Here is a 20,349-nt window from a genome sequence, read left to right as displayed (position 1 = left end):
CGGCTCAGCATCGTCTTTTAAGCCCGAAGACTTCTCCTTCATCTCATATAGCCATGGCCCCCACATCCTGTAGCGAGGCCCCTAGGCTGGGACGTTTTGCGGGCCCCTCGGTCAGACTTTTAACGGGCCCCCTTCTGTAGCTAATTTATAACGTGAAAAAAGCAAAAAATGATGATAATCGTCCCGGGCCCCAGGGCTAGAGCCTTGTCAGCCCCCCCCCCCCTATGTGGGGGCCATGCATATAGCATCTCCATCTGCGTTTGTATGACTGGTTTTTGTGTGTTGTGGTTTTTTTCTCCCTCTATCTTTCTTAAGAAGAGAGACGATGAAAAAATGTTTGAATATCTACTTTTTCCGTGTTTAAGGTTGCTTTCTGCTAGTATATTTTTCATATGACATGTCCTACGCTTTTGGAATATTTTTCCTCAAACAAGGGATGGCCCGAGGGCATAAAGCCCTGTATAATATAAGAAGTGTTATTCGGTTCTCCTTCCAACAATTATTTTAAACAATTAAAAATATGTTGGTGTTAATTAATCGCTTTCTGGATTAGATAAATAGCCTCTTTTGGAAGGAGGAAATGGCTCACTTTGGTCGGATTATAATATTCGGGAAAGACCGTTCGTAAATGTTATTTCAGTAAGAATATCTTCATATATTTTTCCTCAAGAGAATTCAGCTGATACAATGTTGTAGCTTTTAAATATTTGTTCTAAAGTTTTGTTCAATGCTTTACAATAAAATATGTGTGAATATTCTGTGAGTAAGGCGATAGGTAGTATACTGTGTGTGTGTTAAAATTGTATCGCATCTGTTACATTGTACTGAAGAGCGAAACCAGTAAATATTGATGTTTTTGTAAGATTAATAATTATGTTTTTATATTAAATCTAGGAACCGTTTGTAAATTGAACACACATCTATTATAAAATTTGCCATTTGCTCTTGGTGGCTTCTTGTTATGCTTTTGAATATTTTTCCTCACCGAAGAAAAGAATTGCCAACTCGGAGTTAAAATGATAAGAATTGTCCGTGGATAGAGGTGGGAGTAATAGGACAAAAAAAGTATGGGGAAATTAGATTCAAGGATTACAATTATTCAGATTATCTGTCATTGCCTAATGAATGATTTTGTTAATATTATACAGTCAAATCCCATTATAACAAACTCCAAGAGACCGGAGAAATCTCTTTGTTATAACGAAATTTTGTTATAAAGGAATTCCAGATTTTTGCATTGTTCCTATGTAAACTTATCTGGGGGATTAGTGTTCGTTAAAACAAGATTTTCACTATAACGGTATTCGTTAAAATGGTATTTGACTGTATTTATAACATGAATGTCAAGTAATAATCTCTGGAGTTCTGTATTCATCTGTGCTGTTGTGCAAATAAATCTATCTGTCTATTTCAGGTAAACATTGTCGAAGTTGCCATGAGGAGTTTCTTTCATTGGTGCTTGGGACTTGAGAAAGGTTGAAGACCTCTGGTTTAAGCTATCCTAAAGCTGGGTTCACACTATGGATGCTTAGGTTCCTCAGAGAATAATAAATATGTGTGGTTTTCCTCTTTTTCTTTTCCACTAAGCAGTTGTGTTTGCATTGCCACAGCCTTCCACCTTACAAGATTCAAGAGATCTCTCTCTTTGATGTATTGAAACCAAATAGATTCTGGTGAGCAGCTAATTTGTTGTTTGTTTTGTAACCCGCAATTCCATCCAGGAAACACAAGAACTCGGAAATTGTTTGAGGACAATTTGTAGCAACCGTGGTGAGCACTAATGTTGAAAAGAAAAGGTCCAATATACAGTAGACTCTCGGTAACTCGACACGTGCATAACTCGACTATCCGGATAACTCGACATCTATTATTCCCTTGGTCGGCACAAATACTAATTTCAATGTAGGGAAACCTCTTTAACTCGACACATGTTTGGCTTAACTCCGCTTAAGTCGACTACGACTTTTGTCCCTTTACTACGACTGGTTTTTACAATTTCCCGTGTTTTACCATTCTAAGAATTTTTTGACGTTTGTCCGTGGGTACTTAGATAATTCTTTGTTCTATATGATGGGACCTTTTTTTGTGCTATGGGTTCGGGGGGGGGGGGGCATGCATGTGAAGAATGAATGTTTGAAGCCTCTTGGCTGACCTATCATTTTAGTGGCGTTTCAGGTTTGAAAGGACAGGTCTTTCATGCTTTTCAGGGTCAAAAAAAGTGTGGATGATCCCTAAAGTGTGGTAGATAAAAATCTTATCTATTGTGAGTTTTGATATTGTCTGTTGCGGAGAATGTTTTTGGCGGAACTTGGTTTTACGATTTCTTGGAAAAGGAATAAAAGAAAAAGTGCTAAAGCCTGTTTAGACGCTGAATATGTCATTTGGTTATCATTGTTAGTATTGACGGCCGTGAATGCTATGGCTCAACTGGAGTTGTTTTGAATGCAATGGCTCCATGCGAACTTCATACTTTAACTTTAAAATCAAAAGTTGAAATTTTCAAAAAACTAGAATCGGGAAAATCTCAGAGTGAACTCGCCGAAGATTATGGAGTTGCACGGAACCCATTTCAACATTTGCTAAAAATGAGAGAAATCTTTTTTCAGCATTGACACTTTAGCGATGTAAAGGAAGCAACTATTTTGTGGTTCATATCCCTCAATCCCATTATCAGGACCAATAATTCAAGAGAAAGCAAACGATTTCGCAAAAATCTCAATCAAGGAAATTAGGAATTTAATTAATTTAATCTAAGTATGAAAACTTTTTACAGAAAATTACAGACAAAAAATTTGTGAATTTGTGGATGTTGGAAGGGACGCAAAAATTTGTTTTAGATGCAGTTGAAATGATTGATTCCGCATGGAATTTAGTCACGAGTGCCACGATTCGGAACTGCTTCCGTCATGTTGGTTTTTGTTCCGAGTCTTTGGAGAACGATTATTTCTCCGAAGATTCCTTCCAGATTAAGTGTGAAGAAAGCATAAATAACACTATGGGTGATTGTATCGACAATACATTTGTGAGTATTGGTTGATCTTGTCACTTCAGGACTTTTAGTAGACGACGATATTCTAGAATCAATCACCCAAAAAAGTGCTTCATGTTTCGAAAAAATAAAATCGCAGAAAGTTCAGATGCAAAATTATCTGCACTCTCCTCCATGATGCACTGAAAACTCTAGAGCAGCGGTTCTCAACCGGTGCTCCGCGGAGCCCTTGGGGCTCCTTGTGCGCTGCCCAGGGGCTCCGCGGAAGCTCGAGGAAAATGAAAACAACAGTAAAATTTAAAAAAAAAAACAATTATAAATATTTTTAAATAGTGAAAATAAATCACCAACATCGATGAATAATTAAAAAATTGGCCTACGGGGCTCCGCGAGTCAAAAAAAATTGAGAATCGCTGCTCTAGAGTGATGCGTCACTTCCTACGCAGTCAGGAAAAAGCCGAACAATCGCGGTATAAACTGAATAGTGTAGAAATTTTTTTTTCTCTTCGGAAAGAAAAACAAGCACATATACTTGATTATTTTTCATGAGGTAAATTTTTTATACGTTTTGATTCTATTTTGAAACAACCCCGAATTAAAATTAATGAGAATTAGTATTTTATTTAATACCATTGTTAGAATGTATATAATTACATACACAAAAACGATCGGACAAAAATTTAGAGTGAAACCCCGCTAACTCGACATCCGCTTAAGTCGACATGTTTCTCGATACTTTTGGGGTGTCGAGTTACCGAGAGTCTACTGTATATATCCATTCTTCACGCTTTTCGAATCTCTGGTATTATATCACCACTGTAATGATAATGATGGCTAGCCATATTAGACAGCAGGGCTCGACTGACTAAATTAGATGCTACCAAATTTTTTTAGGAGCTGAGCATAATTTAAAAAATCCAAAAGTAGGCTTGATTGTTTCTTTCGATGACTTAGTAATTTGTTTTAAAATTTACGTTTTGCAAAAGAAAGAAAGAAAGGGCATCATTGTAGTGTATGATTGGTACTATCCATAGCAAAGGTTTCACGATTCATGCAGAAATGTAGCCAGTCCTGAACTCGTGTGGCTTTCTTTATTTTGTTCCTTAACTTTATCACCTCATAGCAGCAACAAGCTCCGCCTTCAGGTGTAGTTTTAGTATTTAAATATTAGTACATTCTATTTTTGATTATGATTTACGCATCATTGGATCAGATGATCAGAAAATCTTTCGAGAGTGTGACGTGTACATAAAATGCAACATTTCTGACCAGTTTTTGAGGGTCATTCAAGTATTACGTCAGCATCGATGGGGGAAGGGGGTTTCTGATTTGATGACACGGGGAAGTGGATTTGGATAATGCTTACGTCATCAACCATCCTTTATGAAAATATGAAATATTCTTAATGGCATCTTATTCGGTGCGCCAAAAACGAAAAAAATCCTTTCAGTAGTTATTGGGCACCTCAACTAACATTCTCCCTATTGATAAGTCCCCTACAGAGCCACTTTCGTGATCTCTAAATGTTTCACGGATCCTCCAAGTGCTCTGGAAATGTGTCCGGGCCGCTTAAGTGCTCTGGAACTGTGCCACGAACATTGGCGTACGCAAAGGGGGGGGTTGGGGTTCTAACCCCCCCCCCCCCCCTGAAGCAAAGATTATAGTGTTTATTTTGGGGTCATTCATTCAAGTATTACGTCAGCATCGATGGGAGGATTTTTCCGATCCGATTTGCTGATTTTTGATGACAAGGGGGGGGGGGAGAGGTAGGGAGGGTTTGAATGATGCTTACGTCATCAACCATCCTTTATGAAATATTCTTAATGGCATCTCATTCGGTGAGTCAAAAACGGAAAAACCTTTCGATAGTTATTGGGCACCTCAACTAACATTCTCCCTATTGATAAGTCCCCTACAGAGCCACTTTAGTGATCTCTAAATGTTTCACTGATCCTTCAAGTGCTCTGGCAATGTGTCCTGGCTCCTTAAGTGCTCTGGAAATGTGTCCGGGCTCCTTAAGTGCTCTGGAAATGTGTCCAGGCTGCTTAAGTGCTCTGGAACTGTGCTATGTATCACTCCAGTGATCCGTTATTATGTCACGGATCGCTTAAGTAATCTGCGAATTTTCCACGGGCAACTTGAGTGATGTAGAACCGCACTGGGGGCACTTAAGTGCTCTAAAACTGTGCCACATGTCACTCAAGGAATCTCTAAATGTGCCATGAATCATTTAAGTGTTCCTGAACTGTGTCATGGGTTACTTAAGTGATCTTTAAGGCCTAATTCAGTGATCTGAAAATTTGCCACAGGCCACTTAAATGCTCTGGAAATGTGCTGCTTAGTTCATTTTTACAAAATTAGGTTTGAAGGGGCAATTCACATCAGATAACCTTCAGGACCACATTTGGGCTGCGGATCAATTGTTTACCATATATGGCTTAAACGGTGGGTCGCAATGAATTTCTTAAACAGAAATTTTGAGTTCTTACCGTACAAATAGCATTGAAATTAACAGAAATTGATTATAATATCTAAAGGTATTTCGAAATTTTAATTTTTTTTTTTTAACTTTTGCATTAAAGAAGAAAAAAATTTCATCTGGGGTGAGGCTCATGAGCCCCTTATGGCCCCCCTCTCCTGAGTACGTTTCTGATCCCACCAATATGCGTTAGGAGGGTGTTTGGGAAGATGGGATTTCGGGTTCAGTGCTGAGGAAATTTTGTGACAAGGGGGGAGGAGGTCAGAGTTTTGCTGGCTTTTGCTGACTAGGAGGGGGTGTCAAAAATATCTAAAAATTTGCTGATGTACTACTTGAACGACCCCTGATGTTATCAGGCAATTTTTGGAAGTGCAGAACTTTTTCCAGAAATAGTGTCTTTTTATTATTTTAGAAAATCTTAAAAATATTTTAGTAAAATGTGTTTAAATCCTTCTCATTCCGCCTGTATAAATAATAGGCTTAGCCTACATAGATCTAATTTGTAATTTGGGTTCTTACTATTATTAATGTTCTTATTCAAAATGTTGCCATAAAAGAAAAATTTGCTTTATATAGTCTGGCCAGTTTTGTGATACCAACAACTGGTAAGTTTTGTGAGGACATGATACCAACAGTGAGATTCAACATGAAAAAGGTGACTTGAGGCAATGTTACCATCAAGCTTTAGGACATTGGTGGCCAACATAGATTTGCGGGAACACTATTGCAAGGGAGTAAATGCTATAGTGTGAGTATATTATTTGTTTTCTAAGTTCTTCAAATTAAAAGTAAGCAATGAAATTTTGATGTAAGTGTATTATTTTTTGGATTTGAATAACAATGCCAATGATAGCTAGATTTATGCTATAAAGCATAAATATTGATATTTTTTTCATTTTAGGTACATAGTTGATGCTGCAGACTTGGAAAAAGTTGAAGCTTCAAGAAACAAACTTCATAATTTGCTAGACAAACCTCAATTGGCTGGTATTTCAGTTTTAGGGAACAAGAAAGATTTGCCAAGTTCCTTGGATGAGAGTGGAATTATTTAGCACACAGATGTAAGTTTAATTTGTTATTATAAGCACTTATTCAAACACTTCGAGAATGGGCATGTTTTTTTTTTTTTTTCAAAGCAAAGTGATTTGAGTGTTTCTGTTGGCACAGCAAATGGCATCATGATAAACAGCTGTTGTTCATGAAGATTTTCAAATAACAGCAATTGGACTAGCAAAGATATTACATCTTCCTTATGGCAATGCATTCGTTATTGTGCAACTCTATCCACTGTTACTTGGTGATTGAAAATGGCAGCAGCTGAGTTCATAATATTGCTAACTGCATTAGCAAGAGCTTTGGAAATGAATCGTGTTTTTCCCTTAATTACCGAAGTAGTGCTAATTGCTTTGAAACATCTTCACCATGTGCTTGCTGCAACATTTTGTACGTATGCTTCAGTAGCAGATTTCTGCAAACAAACACAAAACTAATAAATTTTCCATAGGCAAGGAAAAAAACTTTGTTTTATTCTATCCAAATGAATTGCCAGATTTATTTACAATTTTTTCTCTAAAGCAGATAATATCTGAACTATTAGCAAACATTTGCTTTACTGCCTGCCTTATAACTTCTGCATTTTTAAAAACTAATAAATTCTCAATCTTTTCTGACTATTTCATATTATTTTTTGTTATCATTAAGAATTGTAAGGAATAGGGCTGTAACTAGGATTTTTGTCAGAAGGTGCAAAATTAATTTTGCTGTGCTCCCTACCCCCTGGCATCAGGTAACCAGCAGAATGGTTTGATCGTAAGTTAAGAGTGGGGAGAAGTAAAAAAATCCAAATCACATCAGAAATATCTCAATTTGCATTTCAATTCTAATTTGTATGTCACTTTTATATCTGAAGAACAAAGAATGCTAAATTTCCTTCATTTAGGAATCTCGAAGCAATCTTAGATAGGGAAATTTGTTACTATATCTCCTGCAAAGAGAAAGACAACATAGGCAAGTATATCACTTAAACAAACATTGATGCTATATTTTAACTCTAAAGTGTTTTTGAAATTTTTTTTTATAAAACTTGTTTTTTGATGAATTTGTTTATCAATATCAAAAACCCAGCATAATATATATTCTCATCTTTTCAAAAGAACAACTTTTTTTTAAATTGTATTGAATCATTCTGCAAAAGGAGATTCTTGAGAAACATTATATCTAGACATTTTGTTGATTTTTTTTTTTAAACATGTTTCCATCAATGGTTGAATATAACCAAAAAAAAATTATACTTTTTATCAGTAGATCTTAGTGTTTGAGAAAGTATTTATTCATCCTTGAAAAATCTTGCACAAGAGCAGAAATAGTTACTTGCATTAATTTAACACTAGAGGGACCACACTGGCCATTTTGACTGTTTTTGATCTGGGGCGACCGGGCTACCGCGCCCTCACACAACATTCAACATAGCCTCAAAAAAAATGCTTGGTTGATTTTTAGGAAATAAATTTAAACTGAAAAAAATTAATTTCTTTCGTGTTGAAATTAGCTATAAAGCTTAGAGACCTATATTTTTTTAGAAATCAGAATTTTGCAAACAACAACAGCATACGCCAGCAATATCTGGTTCCACTATGCAATAACAAAACAAGAGATAAGTTTTCAATGTGTAAAAAATATGTATGTGAAAAATGTGTTCATAATGTAACAAAGGTATTGAATAGTGTAGAAAGTGTGATGTTCGAATACAATTGCAATTATAATGTTTAGAATGTTAATTTTCTTTTTATCAGTTGATGCAGCATTTGGGTAGGTATTATCCTCTTCAAAACTGACCATTAAAATATAATTTTCTTTAGATTGATTTGTGTTTATTGTGTGTCAAAATGGCCTTTAAAAAGAAAAAAATAATAAACTTAATTAGATACTTTTATTCATACATACCTCAAGTCTGAACCTGAAAAATAATCATTAAAAACCATTTGAAACAGTTCAAAAATAGGTACACATGTGTGCCTCTGGAGTGAATAGGTTGAAAATAAAATTTTATTATAAAATTTATTTGGGAAACTCAGATTTTTTTTTTATTCTATTGTTCACCTACTCTCAAATCTATATTTAAACATTAAAAAAACTTGTGAAAATCTATCTTTGGTCATTTTGACCGGTATTGGTCCTTCTAGGTAGAATAAAATGTTGGCCCTTCTAGTGTTTTCATATTAAACTGTTTATTCAAATTTTGAATAAAGTTTTTATTTCATATTTGATATAATATAATAATAACTTCTCTTTTCTGTAATCTTATGATGTTGCATTTAATATTATTCGGATCTTGTTTTTCAGATGCACTTCATTTGTGCTTTTCTTTGGCTATTCCAACTTTTTTTGTCTAGCCATTACAGCTAAATTATCTAGTTCATTTTCAGTTCCAGTGCTGTCAGCATGGTCAATTTTGCAGCGTGAGTTTCTCATATCATATTTTGATTTCTTTTGCCGACTGATAACTTTTGCTTCCACATTGACACAAATACTTTGCTCATCAGATGATTCCCTTGAGTTTCTCTTATTCACATCCGGATTGATAGATTTTCGTTTGGAAGTTTTTCTATGTTTTTTCTTCAATTTTTTTTGTTTTATTTTACGCATATCTGTCTTTATGATTTCTTCATAATATTTTTTTTTCTTGGCATCACTCTCAAGGAAATCATTATTAGGAGTATATTCATTGCCAAGAACCTGATTGAGTGACTTAACCTCTAAAAACATAGGCAAATTTTCCTTTCTTTCTGTACCAAAATTATCTGTTATGTTTGAATAAAAATCTTTATTGCTTTGACATGTTTTTACCATGTTTGCTGCACATGCATCATAAGCAGGTGGTGGCAGTTGCAAGGTGTTCATTATTTCAGGTGGTGCTAGCTCACATACATGAACAGTCATTGGATCTTGCTGATTCATTGCCTTTACAGAACAGCTTTCTCTATCAGTGATACCTGAAGCTGAGGTAACCTTAGAAAGAAGACCTTCAAATCCGTTGAAGTTGGTTTTCATCACAGTCTTTTTTGTTACATATTTTTTCTCACTTGCAGTGTTAATTTTATCAACATTACATTCCATGGATGTTTGTATGTTTTCTTTGGGTACTTTTACCTGTGTTCTTGTTTGTTTTGGTTGAAATAACTTGTATTTTCTTCTGACTTCAGCTGCACTTCCATTTGCTTTCCGTAGCTCCTGTACAGTCCGTTTTCCAACATGCTAAAAAAGAAGATACATAAATATAGCCCGGAAGTTTAGGCACTAAAAATGGTCAAAATATGCAGGCAAAAAGGCATTTATAATTTTTGGAAGGAAGGAAATATAACTAAAAACTCAGGTATTAAGGGGGTCCCCAAAACCCAGCTGAAAAATTTGTTGCACTTAATCCATCTACCGTTTTAATTGTGGTTTATAACAACTGCATTATTATCCAAGTTAAATTGATTTCAAGCCCAAAATAAAGTATTTGAGGTCCCTCGGGTCAATGTCAGGGCCACCATTACCAGACAAAGGGCCCAAGAGAAAATGCTGTGCCTTTGAGTTATGAATAATTCTCATTTATTTGATGTATTATTTGGAACAATCACTATCATTTCTATAGTTGATACATAGCTACCTTGTTCTATTGTTGTAAAAAAAATTTTTTTTTTTAATTCCCTCATACGTATGCAGGGGCCTCCAAGAATGGGGCCCTGCATGGTCACATTTGTTTCATACCCCTAAGAGCAACTCTGATCAATTTAATCAAATACCAAAAAATAAATAAATAAATGGCTATGGTTGTTTGCAGTGCATTTATGGTGTAAAAAACAAAATCAAAACCACATGGGTCCCCCAGCCCTGTCGTCTTCTACCTCTTCTTGTGAGAGTCATGACATCAACTGATAACCTCTTAGGACAATCATAGGTCAATTATACACACACAATGTCATCCAATGCCTGAGCAAGACATATAACATGAAGCATGTGGAGAAACAAATTTCTAATTTTCCTCCGCTTTTTTCTAAAAGTGGGCTGCGTTCATCTGAAACAAAATTATTCACATCTAATATCATCCGGTCAAAGCGAAGTTAATGCATGGCAACACCAAGTTCCCTATCTCTCAGATGATGTATTCGTATTTAAATGGGGCTGGAAGGACTAGGGGTGAGGGTGGAGACTTTCTGATGATAATTGATACTGATAGTTGGGAAAATTTTTTAAAAAGCATTTCTTTTGTTCTCCATGCTCAAAATATCCAAATTTGCATATTATGGCCTCTGAAATGCACCAATAAATTAAAAACTATGTAAAAATAGGCATTTATGGCAGAAAAAGGTGAAAAAAGACATTTTTTCAGAAAAGCTTGAAAATAGGCAAAAAGGCATTTTGCCTGAACTTCCGGACTCTAATAATTATATAAATATAATGATAATATATTATTAATGAATTAGAAAATTTGGCGTTCATGTCGTGAAAACATCACGTAATTGACGTTGTGTGGTGCATAAATGAAATATTTGAAGTTTAAAAAGTATATATGGAGTAAGCGGGACCGAAAAAAACGTCGTATAAACAGAAGGAGTTGTATAAATGAGTGATTTCGGGAATTCTCGGGAAATTCGATTTCCCGATTCCAGAGGGCTTGAAAATGTCGGGAATTTGGAAACCCTATATCATCTCAATGTTTGTAAGAATATGTTTGTAAAAGAACATATCAGCTTTAAGAATGTTTATGAATTTAAAAAATTGTTCAATGCCCAGAAACCTGTAAACTTTGACCATGACTTAGCAAGAAAATCCATAGAGCTTCTAATACACCAAACCAGTGATTACAAATGTAAATACTAGTATCAAAGTATATATATTTTATTGACAAGTGCCATTCTGTGACTTACTGCTGCAAGGAGCTGGAAACTTCCCTGAATGTCATTGGAGTGGCCCAAAAGAGATTTTAGTTTAAATGAATGAATCATTGAGGTTCCACTGTAGTTGCAGAATATTCAAATGAATCCATGCACAAGCTTCATTTCTATCAGAATTTGTTTTATAGGTATGTTGTGGATTGTTTTCCTTTGAATTCTTGTAAAAGCTACTCAATATTTAGTGCCTACAGAATCTTCAGGTTTCAAAAGCAATTGTGTAATAGTTCTCTATTCATAGAAGCATGTGTAATATAATTTTCTTAAATGTGATATATATAATATGAATGTGCTTTCATCTATATTGACACATGAATAAATAAATTTTTTGAAGTTATTCTTTTTTTTTTTTGCTGTAATTGCTCACAATCTAACTTGGTAATAATTCTAAAAAAAAATTTTCAATTTTGCTGCACAACAAAACTTAAAAACAGAAATCTTTGTCTATACAGGGTGTCTCTGAATACCACTAAAGTGAATGATAGCACATATTGAGACGACAGATTTTTTGCAATGGAACCTAGGGAGTTGCAAATAACTTTTTTATTTAGTACATGTTAACTTTTTAGGTGTCAAAAAAGGGTCCTAAGGTAACCCTCCTCCTAACCAGACCAACACCACCTATAGATAAGATAGTTATCTTATCTATAGGGGGTGTTGACGAGACCCCCATCTATTTTGATGAAGAGATTTTAGCAGGTGGTCAAAGAAGACCTGGGTCATGCTGGAAAAAACCTAAGGTAACCCTGGAAATGGGAGGGAAAAATATCCCCCACACGTACAGATGTCATTAGAGAGGAAAAAGGGCAATATTTTTTTCTCCGTGATTGCCCATGACTGGAAGGAAAAAATTTTCCGCTCACACGTGTACGTGGATTGCGACCTTGAGTTCCATAGAAAAAAAAATTGTCTAGACATGTTCTATCACCCCTCTCATTTGGAGGTAGAATTCTGGGACACCCTGTATATACAGTATTTGCATCTTATGACAAAACTTTGCACCGCCAACCTTTGTCAGGGCAGCCGCGGATAAGCGTTGATTAGGGAAAGGAACGCTGTGATTGGAGAATAATTCTGAGAATTCTGTATGAGAAAATCATATCGGCAAAACCAAACCATCAGTTAAGAGAATTTCTTTTCTCAAAAACTGCCCCGTTCATTTCGTTGGCGGGAACTTGTGTGATATATACAGGGTGTCCTGTAAGTGCTAGCACGGTCTTTATCTCATCAGCTGTCCGTTGCAGAGTTATGATTCAAATTTAAAAACTGCTCAACAGTCGTTCAAAAATTACCCTGTACTAATTTTGAGAGAAAATACTGTGCTACAAAATAAATTTAAATTTTTATGCGGTCTCCCTGTGCTCCAACTTCCGATTAGAAAGTTGTTGCCCTGCCCCTCCTGATGCCAACAAAAAAGTCCATGTTTCTAAGTGCAATATTCAAGGAGATATATTTTTTTTCTTCTCTCGAATATCTCTGAATATTGCACTAGTGGTGAATTTGAAGGCCAAGGAGAAGTATTTTTTCTTCTACCCAACTAGTGGTCGATTTTGAAATGAGAAGATGCACAGTCTTATAGATGAAATCATAATTGCAGGGCCCCTAGACCAGACTTTTCACTGGCCCTTGTGTAGTTAATTTATAGCGTGAAAAAACAAAAAATAATGACAATCGTTCCGGACCCCACGGGCTAGACCCTTGCCAGCCCCACCGTTGGGGGGGGGGGGGCATGGATTCAATAAATCTTCAGCCGATGGTATGTCATTAGCCCATTCTAGAATTTCTCGACATTCATCGAGAATTTCTAAGTAGCCTATTCGATGAAAGCGAGAAATTCTATAGGCTTGCGAATTCCGAGCTACGAAAGTGGTTCTGTCTCGTAGAAGTTATTAGCTTACGACCACTATATTTATAGAAATGTCCTCTCCACTTGCCAATACAAGATTCATCGAAAGACTGGTTATTTGTGAAGATGAAGATTACAAGGGGAAAATTCATCACTACCCCCACGGGGACTCGAACCCGGTCTCTCGCTTGCAATTAGTTTTAGCTATTAGTAGATTGTTGATGCCTTTCAACATATATATACGCTCCAAGGTTGAAATATTCTGCTTCCATAGCTTAGATGGTAGAGCACTCGTCCGGCAAGCGAGAGACCGGGGTGCGAGTCCCCGTGGGGGCAGTGATGAATTTTCTCCTTGTAATCTTCATCTCCACAAATAACCAGTCTTTCGATGAATCTTGTTACGACCACTATTTGCGATTTTTCTCTGCAAACTGCCATCATTTGAATGATTTCTTAAAAGTTTACTCACACTTGCTTGAGATTCTATCTATAGATAAGGGGCCGTTCAAGTATTACGTAAGCAAATTTTTAGCCCTTTTTGACCCCCCCCCCCTTGTCAGCAAAATTTCGTCATCATCTCTGCCCCTCTGAATGCAACTCATATTTTCATAAAGGGTGGTTGATGACGTAAGCATTATCCAAACCCCCCCCCCGTCATCAAAAGTTAGCAAATCGGAACCCCCCCCCCCCCATCGATGATGACGTTATACTTGAACGGCCCCTAAGATCTTATCAATGGGGGAGTGTTGCTTGAGAGCGCTTTGCTTTCTGAGCTATCATCTGAGTAAATCCTTCTTTGCGGTGATTCACTACCAGAGACTTTCTGTTAAATCTTTCAACACACAACTGAACAAAACCGGTTTGCAAGTCTGCTTTTACGTCTCGGTGAAATTATAATGCACGCGTGTTTCCGGTTCTGGGAACCCGCGTCCTCTCCGATTAGTTAAAAACCTGAATTTCAAGCTAAAAAAGTTGAAATTCGGGTTTTTAACCAATCGGGAGACGACGCGGGTTTCCAGAATCGGAAACGCGTACGCTATAATCGCACCCTTATGGTGCAAACATAATGCTCGCTGATTTCCGATTCTGCAAATCCGCCCCGTTTCGGAGTGGTTAAAAAAATTTCAGGTTTTCTAACCAATACGTAATGACGCGGACTCCCCCCCCCCCTCCCACACTGTGGTGTTTGGTTAGATCATAACTCCCCAAAATTGCATTTTTGAGATATAAGCATTTTCTCATTGCCATTTAAAAATCAAAATTAAGGATAAAATACAAATGAAAATACCATACATCAGCATGTTGAGCCGTACGCACGCATTTGTTCATTTATCTCACTTCTAATTAGTTATAATTAGCAAGACTTAATTGTAGATCAAAAAGACATATTTTGGAGATATGTTCCGACCAAACACCACAGATTTTCTTGGGGCTCCCTTCAAAAGTAAAAATTACACAAAATAAATGTACATTTTTTGTGAGGGCCTCAGGGAAGTACCTCGGTTGCCCCATCCCAATTACGGCCCTGGGTGTAGTATATTAGAGGTTGAAGAGAGAGGATCGAGTTGGTGGGGGGGGGGGTCCAGAAATTTTTTGGCTGAACTGAGTCAAATAATTTCGATTATGGTGGTCAGCCATAATGTAAAATGATATGTAATTATATTGCGCAGCGGCTGAATAATGTAGAATAGAAATGAGTTTAGGAAATAATTAGGTAGACTTATGAGGAAATGAGTTTTCTGAATTCACTTCACAGAAGTATTGTCCTCAATTGCAAAAATTAATAATTTAATCCATTCATACCTTCCATAGAGCCAATGCTTGCTTTTTCTCTTTAGCTTTCGATTTCTTTTTTGTTTTTATCACAAGAACGCCTCTGATCTCTGTTTCTGGTTCATTCTTGTCTGGTGGGAGCTTCACGGAATAACTTTCAATGAATGCTTTTGCAGATTTTCTATCAATTGCTTTTTCCAAGACGACAATGATCTGAGCCCACTATGAGTATATCAAATTAAATAAATGAATATAAATGACAAATATATCATTTCCATATAAATGAAATGTCAAAAATAATGTACATAACCGGCTTGTTAACCTATTCTCTGATATTCGAAATATCGGCTAAATTCTAGTTTCTATTTTATCTACCAATAATTTAAGCATTTAATAAGTTAATGCGCGAATTTCTTACACGCGTCCTAATAATCGTTTCATACAATATATAAGGTACTTTTTCCATTAATAAAAATGTCTTGGGTGGGGGGGGGGAATATATGCGTCTAGTAATTATTGCAATCTCCCATTTGAGAAAGTCTCTCCGCAAAGAGCAGGCAGACCTACATGATACTTACATAATATGAAAATTCAAGCATATACCATCCTCACTTCAAAATATGAAAGAAGGATGGCACAGCACCAGCAAGAACATGAAACAACCCAATTGTGACAACATAAATATGTTAGGGCCACGTACACGTTCCTGTATAGGGTTACTAGACGTCCTCCATTAGGAGGACATGTCCTCCTTTTTTGATGCCATTTCAAGCGTCCTACTACGTTTCGGAAAATTCGCCCTTTTGTCCTTTCCAGGTTTCCGGAATTATTTTTTTTCACACTCTGAAACATATATCTTTATTAACATGAGTGTTTCTGTAGTTTTTTCATTGACCAATAGCGCCGTCGAAATTCCCAGAATTTTTTCTTCTTTTGTAGTTTTGTTTTAGTCGGGAAAAATTATTGTTGTGGCCGGGTTTTATCGGTCATCGGGGTGCCATCTGTTATGAAAATTGAGGAAATGGACGTCAATAAAGGTGCGCGCAGGCGTCCTCCTTTCTCAGTTTTTGAATCTGGTAACCCTATGCATGAACCGATTTGTTAGAAACCCTGAGGAATGTGTACGAGATGCATGTACAGTTAAGTAGTAGTAATTATTATATAATAATATATATTTGTCTTGGTATTCTTTAAGCGAGAGTTTAAAGAATCTTAATTTTCCTCGTGTGTTTCCACAGTTCTGAAAGTTTTTCTCACCTGTTTAACCCATTCTTTCTCTGATTGTGTTATTACTTCGCAATAAGTGTTACCCATCATAGCTATCAGCATATTCAGCAGTAATATTGGTGTCAAAACCATGAACATGGCAAACACGGCTTGAGTCAGCTTTTGGTAAAACGTTTCTCTGAATTCTTCATACTAAAAGTAATGATTAAGAAGCATATAATATACATACTTTTGTGGTTGTATAATGTATACAGTCGTTATGTACTTTACACTGTACGAATTTCATAGCCATAAAATGAAAAAAAGGCATTCATTTCGTAGATTCAGGGCCGCAACTAGATGCTTGGCAGGGACGCCGGAACATATATGCTCGTGTTGCTAAAGCAACACCAATCATTTGAATGGTATTGCTCAGCAACACCAATCATCCTTCAAATATAGCTCACCCCCCCTCCCCCAGTTTGGGCGATTTACCAAAAACGGGACATTTTTGTTGAATGTGTGACATATGGTCTTCATACATATCCAAGTGCACATTATGTTCATTACTCGAGCAATATCAAACATTTTTGACTTCCGGCTTCCCTGATGCTTGGTCAGCTGGGGCAAACACTGATTTTGGTGCCTCCTAGTAATGTTGATGGTGAGGTTAAAGGGTGAAATTTGAGCCCTTCTCTGATCCAGTGCCCGGGGTACCAAACCCGCCTGCTCTCTCCTAGTTGCAACCCTGCGTAGATTTATCATGAGCTTTATCCTAGTTCCTCAAACTGCAAATTACTGGCGATCTGTTGATCCTAGAGGCATACTTTCAAATCTTGGTCTTTAATGTACAATTACTCAAATGGTTAGAAGCTTTCCTAAAAAATCGTAAACAATTCGTTCATTTTAAAGATCATGATTCACCTTTTGCCACTGTAAATTCAGGTACTCCTCAAGGAGCGGTTCTCTCGCCTTTATCATATGCGAAGATAGACTTGGAGTGTCTGGGGGCACGATGATGATGATGTCAATTCATTTATACATATATGCATTAGATCAGTCGACTTCACCTTTGTTGCTGGGGAGGCATGCCCCCCACCCGTATCTCCGCCCATGGCCTTTATTGTTTTTAATATATATAAACGATCTTCCTGAAACCCTCAACTGCACCACAAGATTTTTTGCTGATGACTGTAATCTACCGCGCAATTAATCACAAATCTGATCAAGAAACTCTCCAACGTAATCTTGCTTCAATTTCAGATTGGTGCTCATTTTGGCATATGCCTATCAACCTATCTAAAACAGTTTTCATGAGAGCTACTCGTATAACTCTTCCCCAAGAATTCTCATATTCGATCAATAACGTAACCATATCCCAAGTTTCTCAATTTAAATATCTGGGAGTCATAATCTCGTATGATCTCCGTTGGAATAATCATATCGATTATTTGTCTACCAGAAATGTCTCAACAAACTTGTTTTCCTTCGCCGCAACCTTAAACATTCTACTCGTGACGTCCGACTTCTCTGCTACCAAACTTACATTTCTCCCTTTCTTATGCAGCTGAGGTCTGGGACCCCAACACCTTTAGTAACATCGACAAACTTGAATCTATCCAAAATAAATCCGCCCGCTTTATTCACGACTGCTGGTTATCTTTTAGTTCAGTTTCTGATCTTTAAACTCGAACTTGATCTTCACCCACTCGCTACTCACCGACTTATCTCCCGCTTAGCCATGCTTTACAAGATTATTCATGGTCATTTAAATTTCGATACGTCCGGTATTCTGACTAAGCCTTCCTATGTTTCCAATAGACTTGACCACCCCAAAAAATTAAAACCTATTTTTGCTTCTACAGATTGTTTTAAATTCAGTTTCTTTCCCAATACCATAGTAATAATTGAATAGAACAAGCTCCCCTCTACAATTGTTAACTCCACCCCCCCCCCTCCCCACGATCTCCGATTTCTTGTCAAATGTTACAAATCATATGCATACAAATCTACCGCGTCCTCTTGTATAGGCCTTGGGCCAACAATATTGCATAAATAAATACTTCCATTTAGTAGAACTATCCAAATAGCCTGTGGACCTCAATTACATTATTCATACTTGGAAAAAAAAGGGGTTGTATAGTTACTATATTCAAATAAAAAAAATTAACTTTTTATATAGACACCCTGTGCTAAAAGCCCAATAAGGAAGTTGTTACACTGTCTCTCTTGACGCCAAAAAAAATTTCGCGTTTTCAAATGCAATATTCACTGAGATATTTGACCTCGAAAACGGAGAAAAGTTGGGGAAAACAGGTCAAGTGGAAGTAAAACGTGTTCTACCCGCATTTATTGGCATCAGGAGAGACAGGACAACAACTTTCTAATTAGGTTTTTGAGCACAGGGTGTCCGTATAAAAAGTTGATTTTTTAATTTTAATAACTATACAGCCCCTTTCAATATGAATGACGTATCCGACATATCCAAACTTCAAGCTTTTTAACTGGGTTAGTAATGAATCATACTTCAATTTTTTTTTAAATAAATTCCTAAAATGATTCGTGTGTGAGAGGATTCAAATTTGTGTTATTCCAGTCGAGTTTTCGTACGATTTGAATATTTTCTACCAAATCTAGAAAAACGATGGAGACAAGTTGTCCCTAGTGCCCTATATCTTACCAAAACCATACTAAAGATATCTTAAGTATGGTGTTGTCTTAACTAACATCATCTATAGCAGAAAGCCTCCGCGCAAAGCAGAGCCGACTTAAGAGCATCATGGGCCCCCTGGCCAAGTGGTTTTTTTTGAGGCCCTACCTGGTAAATTCTAGAAAATTTCAACCGGATCTCATTTTTGTGAGGCCCTTCTTCTCTTGAGGCTCCCGTGCCGTGCCTGGTTAGGCCAGTGCGTTAAGACTGCACTGGTGCAAAGCTCGTGACGTCACTGAAGATGGTCATCTCACCTATAGCCATTGCATATGCTACAAAAAATGGTAAAGATGGCGCATGCGTGGGCCTGCTATATCCAGCTATAGGTGAGATTATAGACTCTAGATGGTTTTACCCATCACAAAAAGAGCACCCTTAAGGAAAATTTGACATACGAATGCATGAAATCAGGATGATTTCACAATCCTCGAATGCAATTTGTACAAAGTGTTTAATTGGAACGTTGATCAGGTGCTCCGTGCTCGCGAGCACAAAATCGGACACGAGCATCGAGTACCCTGGGTGCTTCAGGGAACACCATGGTGCTCGCGAGCAACGGGTTGAAGATACCTGCTCTAGAATATAGCTTCTTATACAGTCGCCTTAGGTGAGATGACCTTCTTCAGTGACGTCACGAGCTTCGTGTGGAGGCCTTCAGCTATAGATGGCTTTGTCTTAACTGAACTGCTGATTCCCCGTACGATTTTATCTCACGTTAGAAGTACACAAGTTAGATCAAATCATAGATTTGACATCGGAACTGCGAATTCGACCTGAATTGAACCATTTTGCCATTTCGCTTTTATATTTCATTCATAGCATTATCAGGCTCGAATTTCTTGTTTACAGCTGATTTCGAGCGACTGGAATGCATATATATGTGCTCCTTCCTATTGATATTCTTACATAGACCTGGCTGAGCATCCACATGTTACCCAAAGATAAATATTTTTGAGCACACATTTTCGCATCCCTTCCTCCGGAATCAAATCTTCCCATCGCCATGGCTGTCTGACGTTTCCTTTTTCAAAATCCACAAGCCGAGTTATCAGATTGAATTAAAATATTCAAAAAAATTATTGAACTCATCAAAATTAAGAATTTTTGTGTAGGAGCAAAAAATCCAAACCTAACTCAAATGTTCCACCTGTAGTTTTTTTATAGCTTACCTATACAATAAATATTTTTTAATATCCACAATTATAAAAAAAAAATTGCAGTTGATCTCCTTCCAGAAGGGCGATAATGAAATAAAAACTCAAAATCAATGCTTTTAAATCGATTTATGCGCTCCACTATTTGCGCTACGAAAAAGCCGTCCGCGTTGAGGTTAACGAGGTCATCGACCCATTAGTCAAGCTGCTAACGCTGGATATTTTATGTCACAAACTTTTTTTAAGCTGTGAAAAT

General features: G+C 36.9%; 2 protein-coding genes across 3 annotated transcripts in view; one reads left to right on the top strand and one right to left on the bottom strand.

The window, feature by feature from the left end:
• The first annotated feature begins 259 nt into the window (after positions 1-259).
• LOC149085326 (ADP-ribosylation factor-like protein 8) lies at positions 260-11,707 on the top strand. Of its 2 annotated transcripts, none has more exons than XM_089233282.1 (5): positions 260-639; positions 1,415-1,770; positions 6,045-6,216; positions 6,370-6,529; positions 7,408-11,707. In XM_089233282.1, exons 3-4 carry the CDS (start codon positions 6,137-6,139, stop codon positions 6,518-6,520), a joined length of 231 nt encoding a protein of 76 aa, XP_089089408.1. In that variant the 5' UTR covers positions 260-639; positions 1,415-1,770; positions 6,045-6,136; the 3' UTR covers positions 6,521-6,529; positions 7,408-11,707. The 2 variants fall into 2 exon arrangements, with proteins under 2 accessions (XP_089089408.1, XP_089089409.1); XM_089233283.1 differs by having other exon boundaries at positions 261-639; positions 1,415-1,673.
• iav (transient receptor potential cation channel subfamily V iav) overlaps positions 8,413-20,349 on the bottom strand; it is a 29,281-nt gene continuing 17,344 nt past the window's right edge. Inside the window, exons 13-16 of the mRNA XM_089233904.1 lie at positions 16,281-16,442; positions 15,054-15,245; positions 9,315-9,722; positions 8,413-8,424 (exon numbers count right to left, since the gene is read on the bottom strand). Of these exons, the coding sequence (XP_089090030.1) occupies positions 8,413-8,424; positions 9,315-9,722; positions 15,054-15,245; positions 16,281-16,442 (774 nt within the window). The remainder of the gene's footprint in view (positions 8,425-9,314; positions 9,723-15,053; positions 15,246-16,280; positions 16,443-20,349) is intronic.

This window comes from Pholcus phalangioides, unplaced genomic scaffold (assembly GCF_987345545.1).
Source record: "Pholcus phalangioides strain wild (caught in Gottingen) unplaced genomic scaffold, Ppha-v1.0 ptg000007l_1, whole genome shotgun sequence".
NCBI lineage: Eukaryota > Metazoa > Arthropoda > Arachnida > Araneae > Pholcidae > Pholcus > Pholcus phalangioides.
This window is presented reverse-complemented; position numbering and strand designations above follow the sequence as displayed.